This window comes from Leptonychotes weddellii, chromosome X (genome assembly GCF_054177405.1).
Source record: "Leptonychotes weddellii isolate Sample4059 chromosome X, ASM5417740v2, whole genome shotgun sequence".
NCBI lineage: Eukaryota > Metazoa > Chordata > Mammalia > Carnivora > Phocidae > Leptonychotes > Leptonychotes weddellii.
The window spans coordinates 93,299,828-93,316,448 of NC_138385.1; the positions used below are offsets into that span (position 1 = coordinate 93,299,828).

A 16,621-nucleotide genomic window follows, 5' to 3' on the forward strand; every position below is an offset into this window, starting at 1 on the left:
AACAAATCCAGAGCTCAGCGAATTTTCACAAAGGGAGTTCCTATGTAGCCACCACCAAGGACAAGAAATAGAACATTGCCAAATACCATATGATTTCATTCATGTGAAATTTAAGAAACAAATGAGCAAAGGGGAAAAAAAAAAGAGAGAGGCAAACTAAGAAATAGACTCTTAACTGTAGAGAACACACTGATGGTTACCAGAGGGGAGATGGGTGGGGGGATGGGGTTAAACAGGTGATGAGGACCGGGTGATGTGTAAAAGTGTTGAATCACTATATTGTACACCTGAAACTAATATTACACTGTATGTTAACTGGAACTTAAATAAAAACTCAAAGTTAAAAAAAAAAAAAAAAGAAATAGAACATTGCCAATATTCAAAAGGCCCCCTTGTGGCCTCTCACAATTACTACCACCTCCCACTTTACTAAGGAGAGCTGCTATCTTGATTTCCAACACTATAATTAACATTTTGTCTTTTTTGATCTACATGTAAATGGAATCATGCAGTATATATTCTGGGGGGAGTCTGACTTCTTTTGGTAACACTAAGTTCATGAGAGTCAGCCATGTTGTTCCATTCAGTTTTAGCATCTTCATTGTCATTGGTGTATAGTATTCCATGGTGTGAATACACACAATTTATATATCCATTCTCCTGTTGGTGGACATTAGGGTTATCCCCAGTTTGGGGCTATTACAAACAGTGTTGCTAAGAACGTTTCTGTACATGCCCTTTTGGTGCATTGAACCTATAGCTCAATTTGAAGAGAATTTATATCTTGACAACTTCAGCCTTTGCACACAGTAATATCCACCCATTTATTTCAGTCCTTTTTAATTTCTCTTAATAATATTTTAGAAATCTCATACATCAATCATTAGGTTCCTTCCTCAGTCCTTGCTTATCTGCTGTGAATGGTATCTTTTAAGATTTTCATTATCTAAGAGTTAAGTCCTAGCTATGTCAGTTATCAGTTTATTCCTACTCAGCTCCAAATCTACCCTTCTTTGCCCTGTTTTGTGATACTGGAACTGAACCCTGTAAATATTTCTCTTTTGGCAGCTGGTATAATGTCAGTAGAGGGTACAGGAAGAATGCTCTAAGACTTGGCAGAAGAAATACTTCTGGTATGCTTTCCTTCTTGCTTTTACAGCACAGCATGGTTGCCAGAGGTGTGTGGGAAATGCACTGGCACCCACTATCTAGTCAATTTCACTGACACCACAGAGAATAGCTTCCTTGCCAGGAGTGTGTTGGAGACTCAGTGGTACACAGCCCAAAGAGGGTTTTGCTGGCACCCCAGTGGGTAGCTCCACCCTCTTCAGTCCTGGTTCACCAGCTATAGACCAGCTTTGACATGAGACACCTCAGTGAACTTCCACCCCATCTAGTGGGCCATAGTCACTCCCTCTCCAATGAGATCTGAATCTTAGCCTTGGTGACTGTAGGGGACTCTTCCAAGTTTGTTCCTTCCTTGGGTACACTTTCTCAGCCATAGAGATAGTAGCTGCTCTCTATAATTTCTATTCCTATATTCTTTAGAGTTCTCTTTTAGCCATTTTAGTAATTAATCACCTTTTACTAGTTAATAATTCTTTATATTAAATTTCTCTGTTCAAATTATTGCTGTGGTTTCTGGCTCAACAGACTCTAACCAATATACTAATATATGGAAATGCAATCAATTTCTGTGTATTGACCTTGTGTTCTACAACTTGTTAAATTCACTTATTAATTCTAAGAGTTTTTCTGGGTCTTTATTTAGGTTTTCTGTATACTCAATTATGTTGTCTACACATAGTAACATTTTATTTCTTCCTTTCTAATTCTTATCATCTTATTTAACTTGCCTTATTGCAGTAGCTAGCATCCCTAGTACAATGTTGAACAATCTTGAGAGTAGATATCTGTATTCGTTTCCTACTGCTGCTGTAACAAATTACCACAGACTTAGTGGCTTAAAATAACACAAATTTATTCTCTTAAAGTTCTGGAGATTAGAAGCCCAAAATCTGTTTGCTGGGCCAAGTCAAAGTGTCAGCAGGGCTGGTTCCTTTAGGAAACTCTGATGGGAGGATCCATTTTCTTTCCCTTTTCAAATTCTAAAGGCTGCCTATATTCCTTGACTTGAGGCACCTTCCTCCGTTTTCAGGGTGTATCATTTCAATATTTGCTTCCACCAGCACATCACCTTCTCCTCTGACTCTGACTCCTCCTACATCCCTCTTATAAGGACCATTGTGACTATATCAATTCCACCTAGATAATGCAAGACTGTCTCCCTAGGTCAAGATCATTATTTTAATCACATCTGCAAAATCCCTTTAGCCATATAAGGTAACATTCAGAGATTCTGGGGATTAGGATGTAGACATATTGGGGGATGGGAATTATTCAGCATCTTTCTCTCATTCCCAATCTTAGAAGAAAGGGTTTCAACATTACTTTGTCAAGTGTGCTTTTTTCTATAGGCTTCGTTAGATACCCTTTATGAGACTAAGGAAATTTGCTTCTATTTTTAGTTTTCTAAGTGTTTTCTAAAGCCATGACACCAAGGTAAAATACATCCAACAAGTTTTTCTTATTTTGAGAGAATCATGACTTCTTTAATTTTGTTAAAGCAGTGAATTACACTGATTGATTTCTGAATGTTAAAACAACCTAGAATTCCTAACATTTCTAGAATAAACCAAACTTGGTTGTGATATATTAACCTTTTGCTAATATTTCATTTAGGATTATTTCATCTAAATTTATGAGTGAGATTAGCCGTTAATTTTCCTTTTCCATAAAGTTTTTGTGAGGTTTTGGTATCAAGATTATGCTGACCTCCTAAAATAATCTTGGAAATATTCCTTCTATTTACATTCTCTGGAAGAGTTTGTGTAATACTGGTTTTATTCTTAAATGTATATTATAATGGCTAATGAAGCTATCTGAACTAAGCTTTCTTTGGGGCAAGTTTCAAAATTTCAGATCCATTTTCTTCAACAGTTATAGGATTGTTTAGATTTTCTATTTCTTTTTGTGTCAGTTTTGGTAAGGGAGTGTGTGTGTGTGTGTGTGTGTGTGTACATATTTTAGGAATTTGCCCATTTAATCTAAAGTATTAATTACTAGCATAAGAGTTTCTATAATACATCTTATGAACTTTTTAATATCTGTAAAATCTGTAGCAACGTCTCTCCTTTCAATTCTGGCATTGGTTATTTCTCTGTCTCCTTACCAATGTTTTATCAACTTTATCAGTTTCTTAAAGAATCTTTATTTTTTTACTTTGTTGATCATAGTATCGCCTTTTACTTTTTTTTATCTTTTATTTGTTTAAAGATTTTATTTATTTATTTGACAGAGAGAGACCGCGAGAGAGGGAACACAAGCAGGGGGAGTGGGAGAGGGAGAAGCAGGCTTCCTGCTGAGAAGGGAGCCTGATGCGGGGCTCAATCCCAGGACCCTGACCTGAGCCGAAGGCAGACGCTTAACGACTGAGCCACCCAGGCGCCCCCATAGTTTCATCTTTTAAAATATTAAAATATATGCATGTTCAGTGCTTCTCTAACTTGCATCTTATAAATTTCAATATGTTGCATTTTCATTTTCATTCAGTTGCAGAATTCTAATTTCCACTGTTATTTCTCCTTTGATCTAAGGGTTATTTAGAAGTGTATTTCTCATTTCTAAGCCCCAGGTAATTTTCTGGCTACCTTCTGTCAACTTACTATGACAGAAAATTTATTCTGTATGTTTCTTATACAAAATTTGTTGAGATTTGCTTTCTGTTCCAGTTTATAATCAATTTTTGTAAGTGTTCCATTTGTGCTTGACTAAAATGTGTATTCTGCAATGTTGGGTGCAGGGCTCTATATACGTCTTTTAGGGAAAGTCTGCTAATCTTTTTGTCAGTTAATTCTTTTAGTTAAAGGAGTATTAAAATCTCTCAATATCATGGTAGATTTTTCTACTTTTATTTGTTCTGTTAATTTTTTTAAACATATTTTTGAGGCTATATTAAGAAGTACGTACACATTTAGAATGGATTCAATTGGCAAACTGAATACTTTATCATTATAAAGTGTCCCTTTTTATTTCTAGTAATGTATATTTCCTTGAAGTCTACTTTGTCTAATATTAATAGAGCTGTTACAACTTTGGTTTTGTTAGTATTTTCATGTTATATCTTTTTCTAAATTTTATTTTCAACGTTTGGTATATATGATTCTACTGTCTACTGGCTTCTATTGCAACTATTGAGAAGTCTGGTAACAGTCCAGTTGTTTTCTCTTTGTAGCAACGTGTATTTCTATCTGCTTTTAAGATATTTTTATTTGCTGTTGGTGCTCTGTAGTTTCTCCACAAGTGTGTATAGGTGTGGATTTAATTTTTTTATCCTGTTTGAGAAACACTGTGCCTCTCTACCTGTGAATGTGAGTTGCTCATCAGTTCTGGAAAAGTCTCAGCCATAATCATGTCAAATATATCCTCTCTTATAGTCTCTCCTCCTGGGACTCCTAGTAGATGTATGTTAGACTTTATTTTACTGTCCATAACTCTTAATCTTTCTAATTCTTTCTTAAGCAATGTCTAATCTTCTGTTTAACCCATCCACTATGTTTTTTTAAACAAGTATATTTTTATAGCTATTTGGTTCGTCAAATCATTTTCAAATGCATGTCTGCAATTCCATCTTTTATTTCTTTAAACATTTCTTAGTTGTTTGTTTGTTTTTCATTTCTTAGTTGTTTGTATTTGTATTTGATAATTCTAATATCTGATGTCTTTAGGGAACTAAATCTGTAGTTTGTTGTTTCTGTTGACTCTTAACTCATGGTAGCTTGTCTCCTTGTGTGTTTCATGATCTTTGGTTATGAGCTCGTGGTTGATCTTAATCTCTGGATATATTAGTGGCCAAAATTAGGGATGCATCCCTTGAACATGGATTTGCATTTGTTTGCCAAGACTCAGGGGGCACTACAAACATAGGCCTACCATAGCCACTTTGAGGGCCCAGGCTTAATGCAGAAGTCTCAGATCCAGCTTATCCATCTTTCTATTATCCCATGGTTTAGTCTTAGGATTGAGTGTTACACCAAAATTAGCATTTGCCCTCAGGACAATCTACCATTTTGTGCTTGCTTGTTGCTCCATGACCCCACATGTGGTTTCAAAAAACCTTTCATGAGGAAATAGAATGTTTCCTAGATATATATCTTACTGTGAGGCTGGTAGATGCATTAAAATTCTGTATCCTCTAGAATCTAGCTGTTTCTTAGGAGGGCCTTACAGAGTATCTAGTCTGAGATACTACCAGAATAGAAGGGTTGTTGTTGTTTTAAGTTGAAAGAAACTTACTGCAAAGGAGGAATATGGCTTTTTTCAAGTACATAATGGATTACATTTTATTTTTATCTCTGTCTTTCCTTGCTAGTAAAAATAGAAAACTGAAATCTTAAGGGAGCAAAAAAAAAAAAAAAAGAGAAAAAGAAAAAGAAAACTGATTTGTATGTAAGCTGGTATGTTAAGAAATAGTAAGCATTACATAATTTTATTACCTGATTTACTGCAGTCTTGAAGTTGGAAAGCATGAATGAGGTCAGTTTTTCGTGAAATCATTCTCTCTTTCAATATCCTGATGGCACTACTTTCAATAACATTCACCCTACGGTAACAAAACAATTATTAGGTGAAAGACACATAAATCATCCCATTGTGTCTTGTTTTAATGTGTTATATTACCACTTACCAGATTCTACTTCAAATGAATTGCCTAACTTCACACATACCCTGTTATTAGGTAGTCAGTGTTTGTGTATGTACATATGTGTGTGACTGTATTGTGAAATTTTAAAAGGATTACCACTGGTGTTTTCTTTTTGATTTCAAAGATTTACATGAGCAATTGATGTCTGAGCATATCCGAGATAATTTTAAAAAACAAGAAAAATAAAGAGGGACTTGCTATAGCAGACATTAAAATTTACTGTGAAGTTGCTAAAACCAAACAATAGGTATTGACACAAGAGAAGACAGATCCGTGAACAGAATAGAAATTGCATAAACTTAGTGAACTATATATGGGAACAGTACATATGACAAAGAAGGTATTACAATTCAGTAGAAAAGGGCTATTTTTTTAAACATGGTGCTAGCTAGCATAGTTATCTGTCTAGATGCTAAACCACCTCGACCATTTACAAAAATAAATTCTAAATGAAGGAGGAAGAGAGAAATAAAGTAGCTATGAGTCATATACCCCCTCCCCAAAAAAGCAAAATGGCAGAGGTGGCAGACCCAACTGTATGTTTTCTACAGGAGATACACTTTAGTTTCAAAGATACAAAGAGCTTGAAAGAACAACAACAACAACAGAGATGTATTATGCAAACAGCAACCATAAGAGAGTTAGAGTGGCTATACTGATAGTAGAATAGACTTGAAGACAAAATATATTACTAGAGATAAAGGATATTTTATAATGATAAAAGAGTCAGACAAGATCACTGTAAACATATATGACCCTAACAACAGAGCCCAAAACTATATGAAGCAAAAACAGACAGAATTGAAGGGAGAAATAGACAATTTAACAATAATAGTTGGGGACTTCAATATTCTACTTTCAATAATGGATAGAACAATGAGGCAGGAAAAAAAGGATATAAAAGACTTGAACAGCACTATAGACCAACTAAATTTAATAGATATGTATAAAACACTCTACCCAACAACGGCAGAATATACATTTTTCTAAAGCACATGTAGAACATTCTCCACAATAGATCCTATGCTAGGCCACAATATAAGTCTCAATAGATTTAACATGATTAAAATAATACGAAGTATCTTTTCTGACTACAAAGGGACTAAATTAGAGATTAATAACAGAAAGAAATTTGGGGAAATCATAAATACAAGGAAATTAAACAACACAATCCTAAATAACCAATGGGTCAAAGAAGAAATCACAAGAGAAATTAGAAAATACTTTAAGATAAATGAAGATTAAAACACAATATGTCAAATCATATGAGACACAACCAAAACAGTGCTTAGAGGAAAATTTACAGCTACGAATGCCTATATTAAAAAAGATCTCAAATCGATAACATAATCTCTGCCTTCAAAAACTAGGAAAAAAAAGAGTAAACCGAAAGAAAGCAGGACAGAAAGAATAAAGAATAGAGGAAAACTATAGGCATAAATGTTTTATAGTACTTCACAGGTATTTTTACATATTGAAGGTTTGTGGTAACCCTGCACTGAGCAAGTCTATCGGTGCCATTTTTCAAATAGCATTTGCTCACTTTGTGTCTGTGTGTCACATTTTGGTAATTCTTGCAATACTTCAAACTTTTCCATTATTATTTTATTTGTTATGGTGACCTATGATCAGTGATCTTTAATGTTAGTATTGTAATTGTTTGGGGGTGCCACAAACTATGCCCATATAAGAGAACCAACCTAATTGATAAATATTGTATCTGTTCTGACTGCTCTACTGACCAGTCATTCCTCCATCTCTCTCCCTCTCCTTGAGCCTCCCTATTCTCTGAGATACAACAATATTGAAAGTAGACCAACTAATAACCCTACAATGGCCTCTAAGTGTTCCAAGTGAAAGGGAGTCATAGGTCTCTCACTTCATATTTTTTAAGTTTATTTATTTATTTTTAGTAATCTCTACACCCAATGTGGGGCTCAAACTCACAACCCCGAGATCAAGAGTCACATGCTCTTCTGACTGAGGCAGCCAGGTGCCCCTCTCACTTTAAATCAAAAGCTAGAAATGATTACGCTTAGTGAAGAAGGCATGTTGAAAGCCAAGAGAGGCTGAAAACTAAGCCTCTTGTGCCAAAAAGTTAGCCAAGTTGTTAATGCAAAGAAAAAAATTTTGAAGGAAATTAAAAGTGCTATTCCAATAAACTCAAATGAGAAGAAAGTGAAACAGCCTTATTGCTGATATGGAGAAAAGTCTAAGTGGTCTGGTTAGAAGATCAAAGCAGCCATAATATTCTCTTAGGCCAAAGCCTACTCCAGAGCAAAGTCCTAACTCTCTTCAATTCTATGAAGGCTGAGAGAGGTGAAGAAGGCGGATGAAAGGTTTGAAATTAGCAAAGGTCAGTTCATGAGGTTTAAGGAAAGAAGCCATCTCCATAATATTAAAGTTGAAGGTGAAGCAGCAAGTGCTGATGTAGAAGCTGTAGCAAGTGATTCAGAAAATCTGGCTAAAATAATTAATGAAGGTGGCTCCACTAAACAACAGATTTTCAATGCAGATGAAACAGCCTTCTATTGGAAGAAGATGCCATCTAGGACTTCCATAGGTAGAGAGGAGAAATCAATGCCTGGCTTCAAAGCTTCCAAGGACAGGCTGACTCTCTTGTTAGGGGCTAATGCAGCTGGTGACTTTAAGTTGAAGGCAATGTTTTGTGGGTTTTTTTAAAGATTTTATTTATTTATTTGAGCGAGAGAGAGAGAGAGCGAGAGCACGAGCAGGGGCAGAGGCAGAGGGAAAGGGAGAAGCAGACTCCCCACTGAGCAGGGAGCCTGACATGGAGCTCAACCCCAGAACCCCGGGATCATGACCTGAGCCAAAGGCAGACACTTAACTGACTGAGCCACCCAGGCGCCCTGAAGGCAATGTTTATTTACCATTCTGAAAATCTTAGGGCCTTTAAGAATTATGCTAAATCTGCTCTGCCTGTGCTCTATAAATGGAACAACAAAGCCTAAATGACAGCACACTTGTTTTACAACATGGTTTAGTGAATATTTTAAGCCCGTTGTTGAGGCCTACTGCTCAGAAAGAAAGATTCCTTTTAAAACATGACCGCTCAGTGACAATGCACCTGGTCACCTGAGAGCGCTGATGAGATGGACAGTGAGATTCATGGTTTGTGACTGCTAACACAATATTCATTCTGCAGCCCATGGACCAAGGAGGAATTTAGACTTTCAAATCTTATTATTTAAGAAATACATTTTATGCTTTTCTGTCTGGGCTGCCGACATGCCATCCAGACTGAGGAAGACCCGGAAACTTCAGGGCCACATAAGCCACGGCCACGGCCACATCGGCAAGCACCAGAAGCACCCAGGAGGCCGGGGTAATGCTGGTGGCATGCATCACCACAGGATCAACTTCGACAAATATCACCCAGGTTACTTTGAAAAAGTTGGTATGAGACATTACCACTTAAAGAGGAACCAGAGCTTCTGCCCAACTGTCAACCTTGATAAACTGTGGACCTTAGTCGGTGAGCAGACATGGGTAAATGCCGCCAAAAACAAGACTGGAGCTGCTCCTATCATTGATGTGGTGTGATCGGGCTACTACAAAGTGTTGGGAAAGGGAAAACTCCCCAAACAGCCTGTCATCATGAAGGCCAAATTCTTCAGTAGAAGAGCAGAGGAGAAGATTAAGGGTGTTGGGGGTGCCTGCGTTCTAGTAGCTTGAAGCTACATTTGGGGGGGTAGGTTCATTAAATGCTAACAAGAGCTTTTCTCTTCTGGAAAAAAAAAAAAAGAAATACATTTTATAAGGCTATAGCTGCCATAGATAGTGATTCCTCTGATTGATCTGGGCAAAGTAATTTGAAAACCTTCTGAAAAGGATTCACCATTCTAGATGCCATTAAGAACATTCATGATTCATTGGAAGAGGTCAAATATCAACATTAACAGGAGTTTGGAAGAAGTTGATTCCAAACCTCATGGATGACTTTGAGGGGTTCAAGACTTCAGTGAAGGCAGTCACTGCAGATGTGGTGGAAACAACAAGAGAACTAGAATTAGAAGTTGAGTCTGAAGATGTGACTGAATTGCTGCCATCTCAGGATAAAATTTTAATGGATGACGAGTTGCTTCTTATGGATGAGCAAAGAAAATGGTTTCTTGAGATGAATCTACTCCTGGTGAAGATGCTGTGAAGATTATTGAAATGACAACAAAGGATTTAAAATAGTATATACATTTAGCTGATAAAGCAGCAGCAGGGTTTTGAGAGGACTGACTCCAATTCTGAAAGAAGTTACTGTGGGCAAAATGCTGTCAAACAGCATCGCATGCTACAGAGAAATTGTTCATGAAAGGAACAGCCAATCAATTTAGCAAATTTCATTGTTGTCTTATTTTAAGGAATTGCCAAACCTGCCCCAGTGTTCGCCAACCATCACCCTGATCAGTCAGCAGCCATCAAGATTGAGGCAAGACCCTCCACCAGCAAGATTATGACTGGCCGAAAGTTCAGATGATGACTACTATTTTTTTTAACAATAGAGTATTTTAAAATTAAAGTATATACATTGTTTTTTAGAAATGCTATTGCACACTTAATAGACTACAGTATAATGTAAACATAACTTTTATATGCACTAGGAAACTGAAAAATTCTCCTGACTTGCTTTATTGTAAGATTTGCTTTATTATGGTGGTCTGAAACTGAACCTGCACTATCTCTGAGGTGTGCCTGTAAATGAAATAAAAAACAGAAAAACAATAGAGAAAATCAATGAAGAAAAAAATTGCTTCTTTGAAAAGATCAATAAAATTGACAAAATTTTAGCTAGACTGGCCAAGAAAAAAAGAAAAAAGTACTCAAATTTCTAAAATCAAGAATTAAAGAGGGGTCATCACCACTGACCTCACAGAAATAAAAGATTATAAGGGAATACTGTAAGCAATTGTACACCAACAAATTAGATAATCCAGATGAAATGGACAAATTCCTATAAAGATACAAACTACCAAAATTGACTAAGAATAGAAAACCTGAACATACTTAGAACAGATAAAAAGATTGAATAGGTAATCAAACAACTTCTCATGAAGAAAAGCGCAGGATGAGATGGCTTCCCTGGTGAAGTCTACCAAACATTTAAAGAAGAATTAATACCAATCATTCACAAGCTCTTCCAAAAAATAGAAGAGGTGGGCATACTACCCATCTTATTATATGAAGCCAGTATTTTATCCTCAAACCAAAACCAAAGATCACGAGAAAACTACACATCACTACAATATCTCTTATAAATATAGATGGAGGGGCATCTGGCTGGCTCAGTCAGTACAGCATATGACTCTTGATTTCAGGGTTGTGAGTTCAAGTCCCATGTTGAACATAGAGATTACTTGAAAAAACTTTTTTTGGGGGGCGCCTGGGTGGCTCAGTTGGTTAAGCGACTGCCTTCGGCTCAGGTCATGATCCTGGAGTCCCTGGATCGAGTCCCGCATTGGGCTCCCTGCTCGGCAGGGAGTCTGCTTCTCCCTCTGACCCTCCCCCCTCGCATGTGCTCTCTCTCATTCTCTCTCTCTCAAATAAATAAAATCTTAAAAAAAAAAAAAAAAAGAAAAAACTTTTTTTTTAATTTGAAAAAAAAATGAATATAGTTGGAAAATCCTCAACAAAATACTAGCAAATTGCATCCAGCAATATATAAAAGGGATTATATACCATGAACAAGTGGAATTTATCCCAGGAATGCAAGGTTTGTTTAATATCTGAAATAAACAAATGTAACACACCATATTAACAAAAAGAAAAGAACAAAAACCACATGATCTTCTCAGTAGATACAGAAAAAGCATTTGACAAACTCTAACACTCTTTCATGATAAAAACACTCAACAAATTCAGCATAGAAGGGAACTTCCTCACTCTGATGAGAGGCATCTACATAAAACACATGGCTGATATACTTAATGGTGAAAGACTGAATGTGTCCCCCTTAAGAACAGGAACAAAACAAGGATATCTGCTCTCACCACTTCTAGTCAACATTAGTCTAGAGGGTCTAGCCAGGACAGTTAAACAAGAAAAAGAAGTAAAAGGCATCCAGATTGGAAAAGAAGTAAAACTATTTTCACTCAGAAATAATATGATCTTGTATATAAATAATCCCAAGGAACCTACTAAAAACTATTAGAACTAATAAACAAGTTAATCAAGATTGCACAATATACAAAAATCAACTGTATTTTTATACGCTTGAAATGAACAATCCAAAAATGTAAATTAAGAAAGCAATTCTACTTACTATAACACCAAAAAGAATAAAATACTCAGAAATGAATTTAACAAAATAAATTCAAGATTTTTACACTGAGAAACCAAAACTCTGTTCAAGGAAATTAAAGATCTAAATAAATAGAACAATATTCCATGTTCATGGATTCGAAGACCTAATATTGTTAAAATGGCAATAACCAGGGGCACCTGGGTGGCTCAGTCAGTTAAGTGTCTGACTCTTGGTTTCAGCTCAGGTCTTGATCTCAGGGTCATGATCTAAGGGTTGAGAGACTGAGCCCCATATTGGGCTCTGTGCTCAGTGGGGAGTCTGTTTAAGATTCTCCCTCTCCCTCTCCCCCTCCTCTAAATAAATAAATAAATAAAGTCTTTTAAAAATAAAAATAAAATGGCAATGGCCACCAAATATATCTACAGATTCAAACTAATCCCTATCAAAATCCCAGTTGGCATTTTTGTAGAAGTTGACAAGCTGATTCTAAAATTCATATGGAAATGCCAGGATGCCAGAATAACTGAAACAATCTTAAAAAACAAGAACAAATTTCTTTTTTTTTTTTTTTTTTTTTAAAGATTTCACTTATTTATCTGACAGATAGACAGCGAGAGAGGAAACACAAGCAGGAGGAGTGGGAGAGGGAGAAGCAGGCCTCCCGCTGAGCAGGGAGCCCGATGCGGGGCTCGATCCCATGACCCTGGGATCATGACCTGAGCTGAAGGCAGACGCTTAACGACTGAGCCACCCAGGCGCCCCAAACAAGAACAAATTTCAACTCACATTTCCCAGTTTCAAAACTTACTACAAAGCTGTAGTAATCAGGACAGTGTGTTACTTGCTTTAGGATAGACATACAAATCAATGGAATACAATTTAAAGTCCAGAAATAAACCCATACCTTTATGGTCAATTGACTTTTGACAAATGTGCCAAGACAATTAATTAAATGGGAGAAGAATAATCTTTCCAACTGATGGTGCTGGACAACTGGATAGCCACATGTAAAAGAATAAAGTTAGAGCCCTACCTCACACCATACACAAAGATTAACTCAAAATGGATCAGATACCCAAATGTAAGAGCTTAATCTATAAAATTCTTAGAAGACAATATAGGAATAAATCCTCATACCTTTGGGTTAGGCAATGGCTTCTTAGATACAACACCAAAAGCACAAGCCAAAAAGAGAGAGAGAGAGAGATTGGATTTCATCAAAATTAAAAATTTTTGTGCTGCAAATAATACCATCAAGAAAGGGAAAAGATATCCCACAGAATGAGACAGACTATCTACAGATCATTTATCTAATAAGTGATGTGTATATAGGATAGATAAAAAATTCTTACAACAGGGTGCCTGGGTGGCTCAGTTGGTTAAGCGACTGCCTTCGGCTCAGGTCATGATCCTGGAGTCCCAGGATCGAGTCCCACATCGGGCTCCCTGCTCGGTGGGGAGTGTGCTTCTCCCTCTAACCCTACCCCCTCTTGCGCTCTCTCTCTCTCTCAAATAAATAAATAAAATCTTTAAAAAAAAAAAAAATTCTTACAACACCCTAATAAAAAGAGTAAGAACTCAATTAAAAATTGAAAAAGGAGGGGCAACTGGGTGGCTCAGTTGGTTGAGTGTCTGCCTACAGCTTGGGTCATCATCCCAGGGTCCTGGGATCGAGCCCCACATCAGGCTCCCTGCTGGGGGGGGGTCTACTTCTCCCTCTCCTTCTGCCCCTCCCCCTGCTTGTTCTCTTTCTCAAATAAATGAATAAAATCTTTTTTAAAAAATTGAAAAATGACCTGATATAGACATTTCTCCAAAGAAGACAAGCAAATGTTCAATAAGCACATACAAAGGTCCTCAATATCACTGGTCATTAGAAAAATGCAAATCAAAACCACAATGAGCTTCTATCTCACATTCACTAAGGTGGCTACAATAAAAAAGATCATAATAAGGGTTGGCAAGGATGTGGGAAAACTGGAATCCTCATACACTGCTGGTGGGAATGTAAAATCATGCAGACCCTTGGGGAAAAAAGCTAACAAGCTATTCAAAATGTTAAAAATAGAGTTACCATATAATCCAACAATTCCACTTTCAGGTATATACCCAAGAGAAATGAAAACATATGTATGCAGAAAATCTGTCCACTGATGTTCAAAACATTATCATTCATAATAGCCAAAAAGTGGAAAAAACCCGAATTTCCATCGATGGTCTGATGAATGGTCAAAGAAAATGTGAACTATTCAAGCCAAAGCAATCTTGAAAAATAAAAATAAAACTGGAGTTATCACAATTCCAGACTTGTTATATTACAAAGCTGTAGTAATCAAAACAATATGTTACTGGCACAAAAATAGACACATAGATCAATAGAATGGAACAGAAAACCCAGAAATAAACTCACAATTATATGGTCAATTAATCTTCGACAAAGCAGGAAAGTATACGCAATGAGGAAAAGACAGTCTCTTCAACAAATGTTGTTGGGAAAACTGGACAGCTACATGCAAGGAATGAAACCACTTTCTTTCACCATACACAAAAATAAACTCAAAATGGAATAAAGACCTAAATGTGAGACTTGAAACCATAAACATCCTAGAAGAGAGCACAGGCAGTAACCTCTCTGGCACTGGCCATAGCAACTTTTTCTAGATAGTCCTCTGAGGCAAGGGGCACAAAAGCAAAAATAAACAATTGGGACTACATCAAAATAAAAAGCTTCTGCACAGCAAAGGGAACAGTCAACAAAACTAAAAGGCAACCTGCGGAATGGGAGAAGATATTTGCAAATGACATATCCGACAATGGGTTAGTATCCAAAATATATAAAGAATGTATCAAACTCAACATCCAAAAAACAAATAATTCAATTTAAAAATGGGCAGAAGACAAGAACAGACATTTCTCCAAAGAAGATATACAGATGGCCAACAGATACAGGAAAGGATGCTCATCATCACTTACCATCAGGGAAATGCAAATCAAAACCACAATGAGATATCACCTCACACTTGTCAGAATGGCTAAAATCAACAACACAGGAAGCAACAGGTGTTGGCGAGGATGTGGAGAAACGGGAACCCTCTTGCACTGTTGGTGGGAATGCAAACTGGTGCAGCCACTGTGGAAAACAGTATGGAGGGTCCTCAAAAAGTTAAAAATAGAAATACCTTTAATCCAGCAATCACACTTACCAGGTATTTACCCAAAGAATACAAGAATCCTAATTCAAAGGGATACATGCACCCCTACGTTTATAGCAGCATTATTTACAATAGCCAAGATAATGGAAGCAACACAAGTGTCCATCAAATGATGAACAGATAAAGAATAGTGGTATATATACACAATGGAACATTGCTCAGCCATCAAAAAGAATGAAATCTTGCCATTTGCAATGACATGGATGGAGCTAGAGAGTACTATGCTAAGTGAAGTCAGTCAGTCAGAGAAAGACAAATACCATATGATTTCACTCATATGTGAAATTTAAGGAACAAAACAAACGAGCAAAAGGAGAGAGAGAGAGGCAAACCAAGAAAGAGACCCTTAACTACAGAGAACAAAGTGATGGTTACCAGAGGGAAGGTAGGTGGGGGGATGGATGAAAGAGGTGATGGGGAGTAAGGTGTGCACTTGTGATGAGCACAGAATGATGTATGGAATTGTTAAATCACTATATTGTACACCTGAAGCTAATGTAATACGATGTGTTCACTGTACTGGAATTAAAAACTTAAAAAAACTTTTTAATTAAAAAAAAAAAGGAAAATGTGGTCTATTCATATAATGGAATATTATTCAGCCATAAAAAGGAATGACACATTCATACATGTTACAATGTGAATGAACCTCAAAAACACTGTGCTAAGTGAAAGAAGCCAGTCACAGAAGACCACATATTGTGTGATCCCATTTACACGAAATGTCCAGAATAGGTAAATTTATAGAAACAGAAAGCAGATTACTGGTTGCCTGGAGTTGTGATGGGGGAAGTGACTGGTGACTGCTAATGGGTTCAAGTTGTCTTTTTAGGATGGCAAAAATGTTTACAAACTGATTATGGCAACGGTTACACAACTCTGTAAATATACTATCGGTGAACTGTATATTTTAAATTGGTCACCTTTATCGTATGTGAATTACGTCTCAACAAAGCTGTTAAAATAAATTGAGATTAACTTACTAATATAATAAAATGCAAGATAATACAAACTCGCTGTGGAGACATTTTTCTAACAAAGATGAAAATCCAAAAGATATAATGAAATTATATATATAAATGTGATTTCATAGAACTAAAGCAAAATGAAGACACCAACATTTTGATTCCAACAAAATATATGCAATGTAACGGTAAAAATCCTCTGTCCCTCATTTGCAAAGAACTTCTAAAGATTGATCAGAAAATGACAAACAACCCAATATAAAATGGGGGAATAATATAAATAGGAAATGCCAAGAAGAAAAAAATGCAGTGTCCAAAAACATAAGATGGGCAAACTCAGCTATCTAAAAAGTGCTAATTAAAACAACGAGATTTACCGTTTTCATCCATCAGCTTGGCAAAAATTAAGAAGTGTGATAATATC

General features: G+C 36.4%; 1 protein-coding gene and 1 pseudogene across 7 annotated transcripts in view; one reads left to right on the plus strand and one right to left on the minus strand.

Annotated features, from left to right (window-relative positions):
• The window catches only part of PPEF1 (protein phosphatase with EF-hand domain 1), a 124,261-nt gene that overhangs the window by 4,250 nt on the left and 103,390 nt on the right, over positions 1–16,621 (minus strand). For all 7 annotated transcript variants that reach the window (XM_081809097.1, XM_081809094.1, XM_081809098.1 and 4 more), the window contains one exon: positions 5,556–5,662. In XM_081809097.1, the coding sequence (XP_081665223.1) occupies positions 5,556–5,662 (107 nt within the window). The remainder of the gene's footprint in view (positions 1–5,555; positions 5,663–16,621) is intronic.
• Positions 9,009–9,471, plus strand: LOC115938168 (large ribosomal subunit protein uL15 pseudogene; annotated as a pseudogene).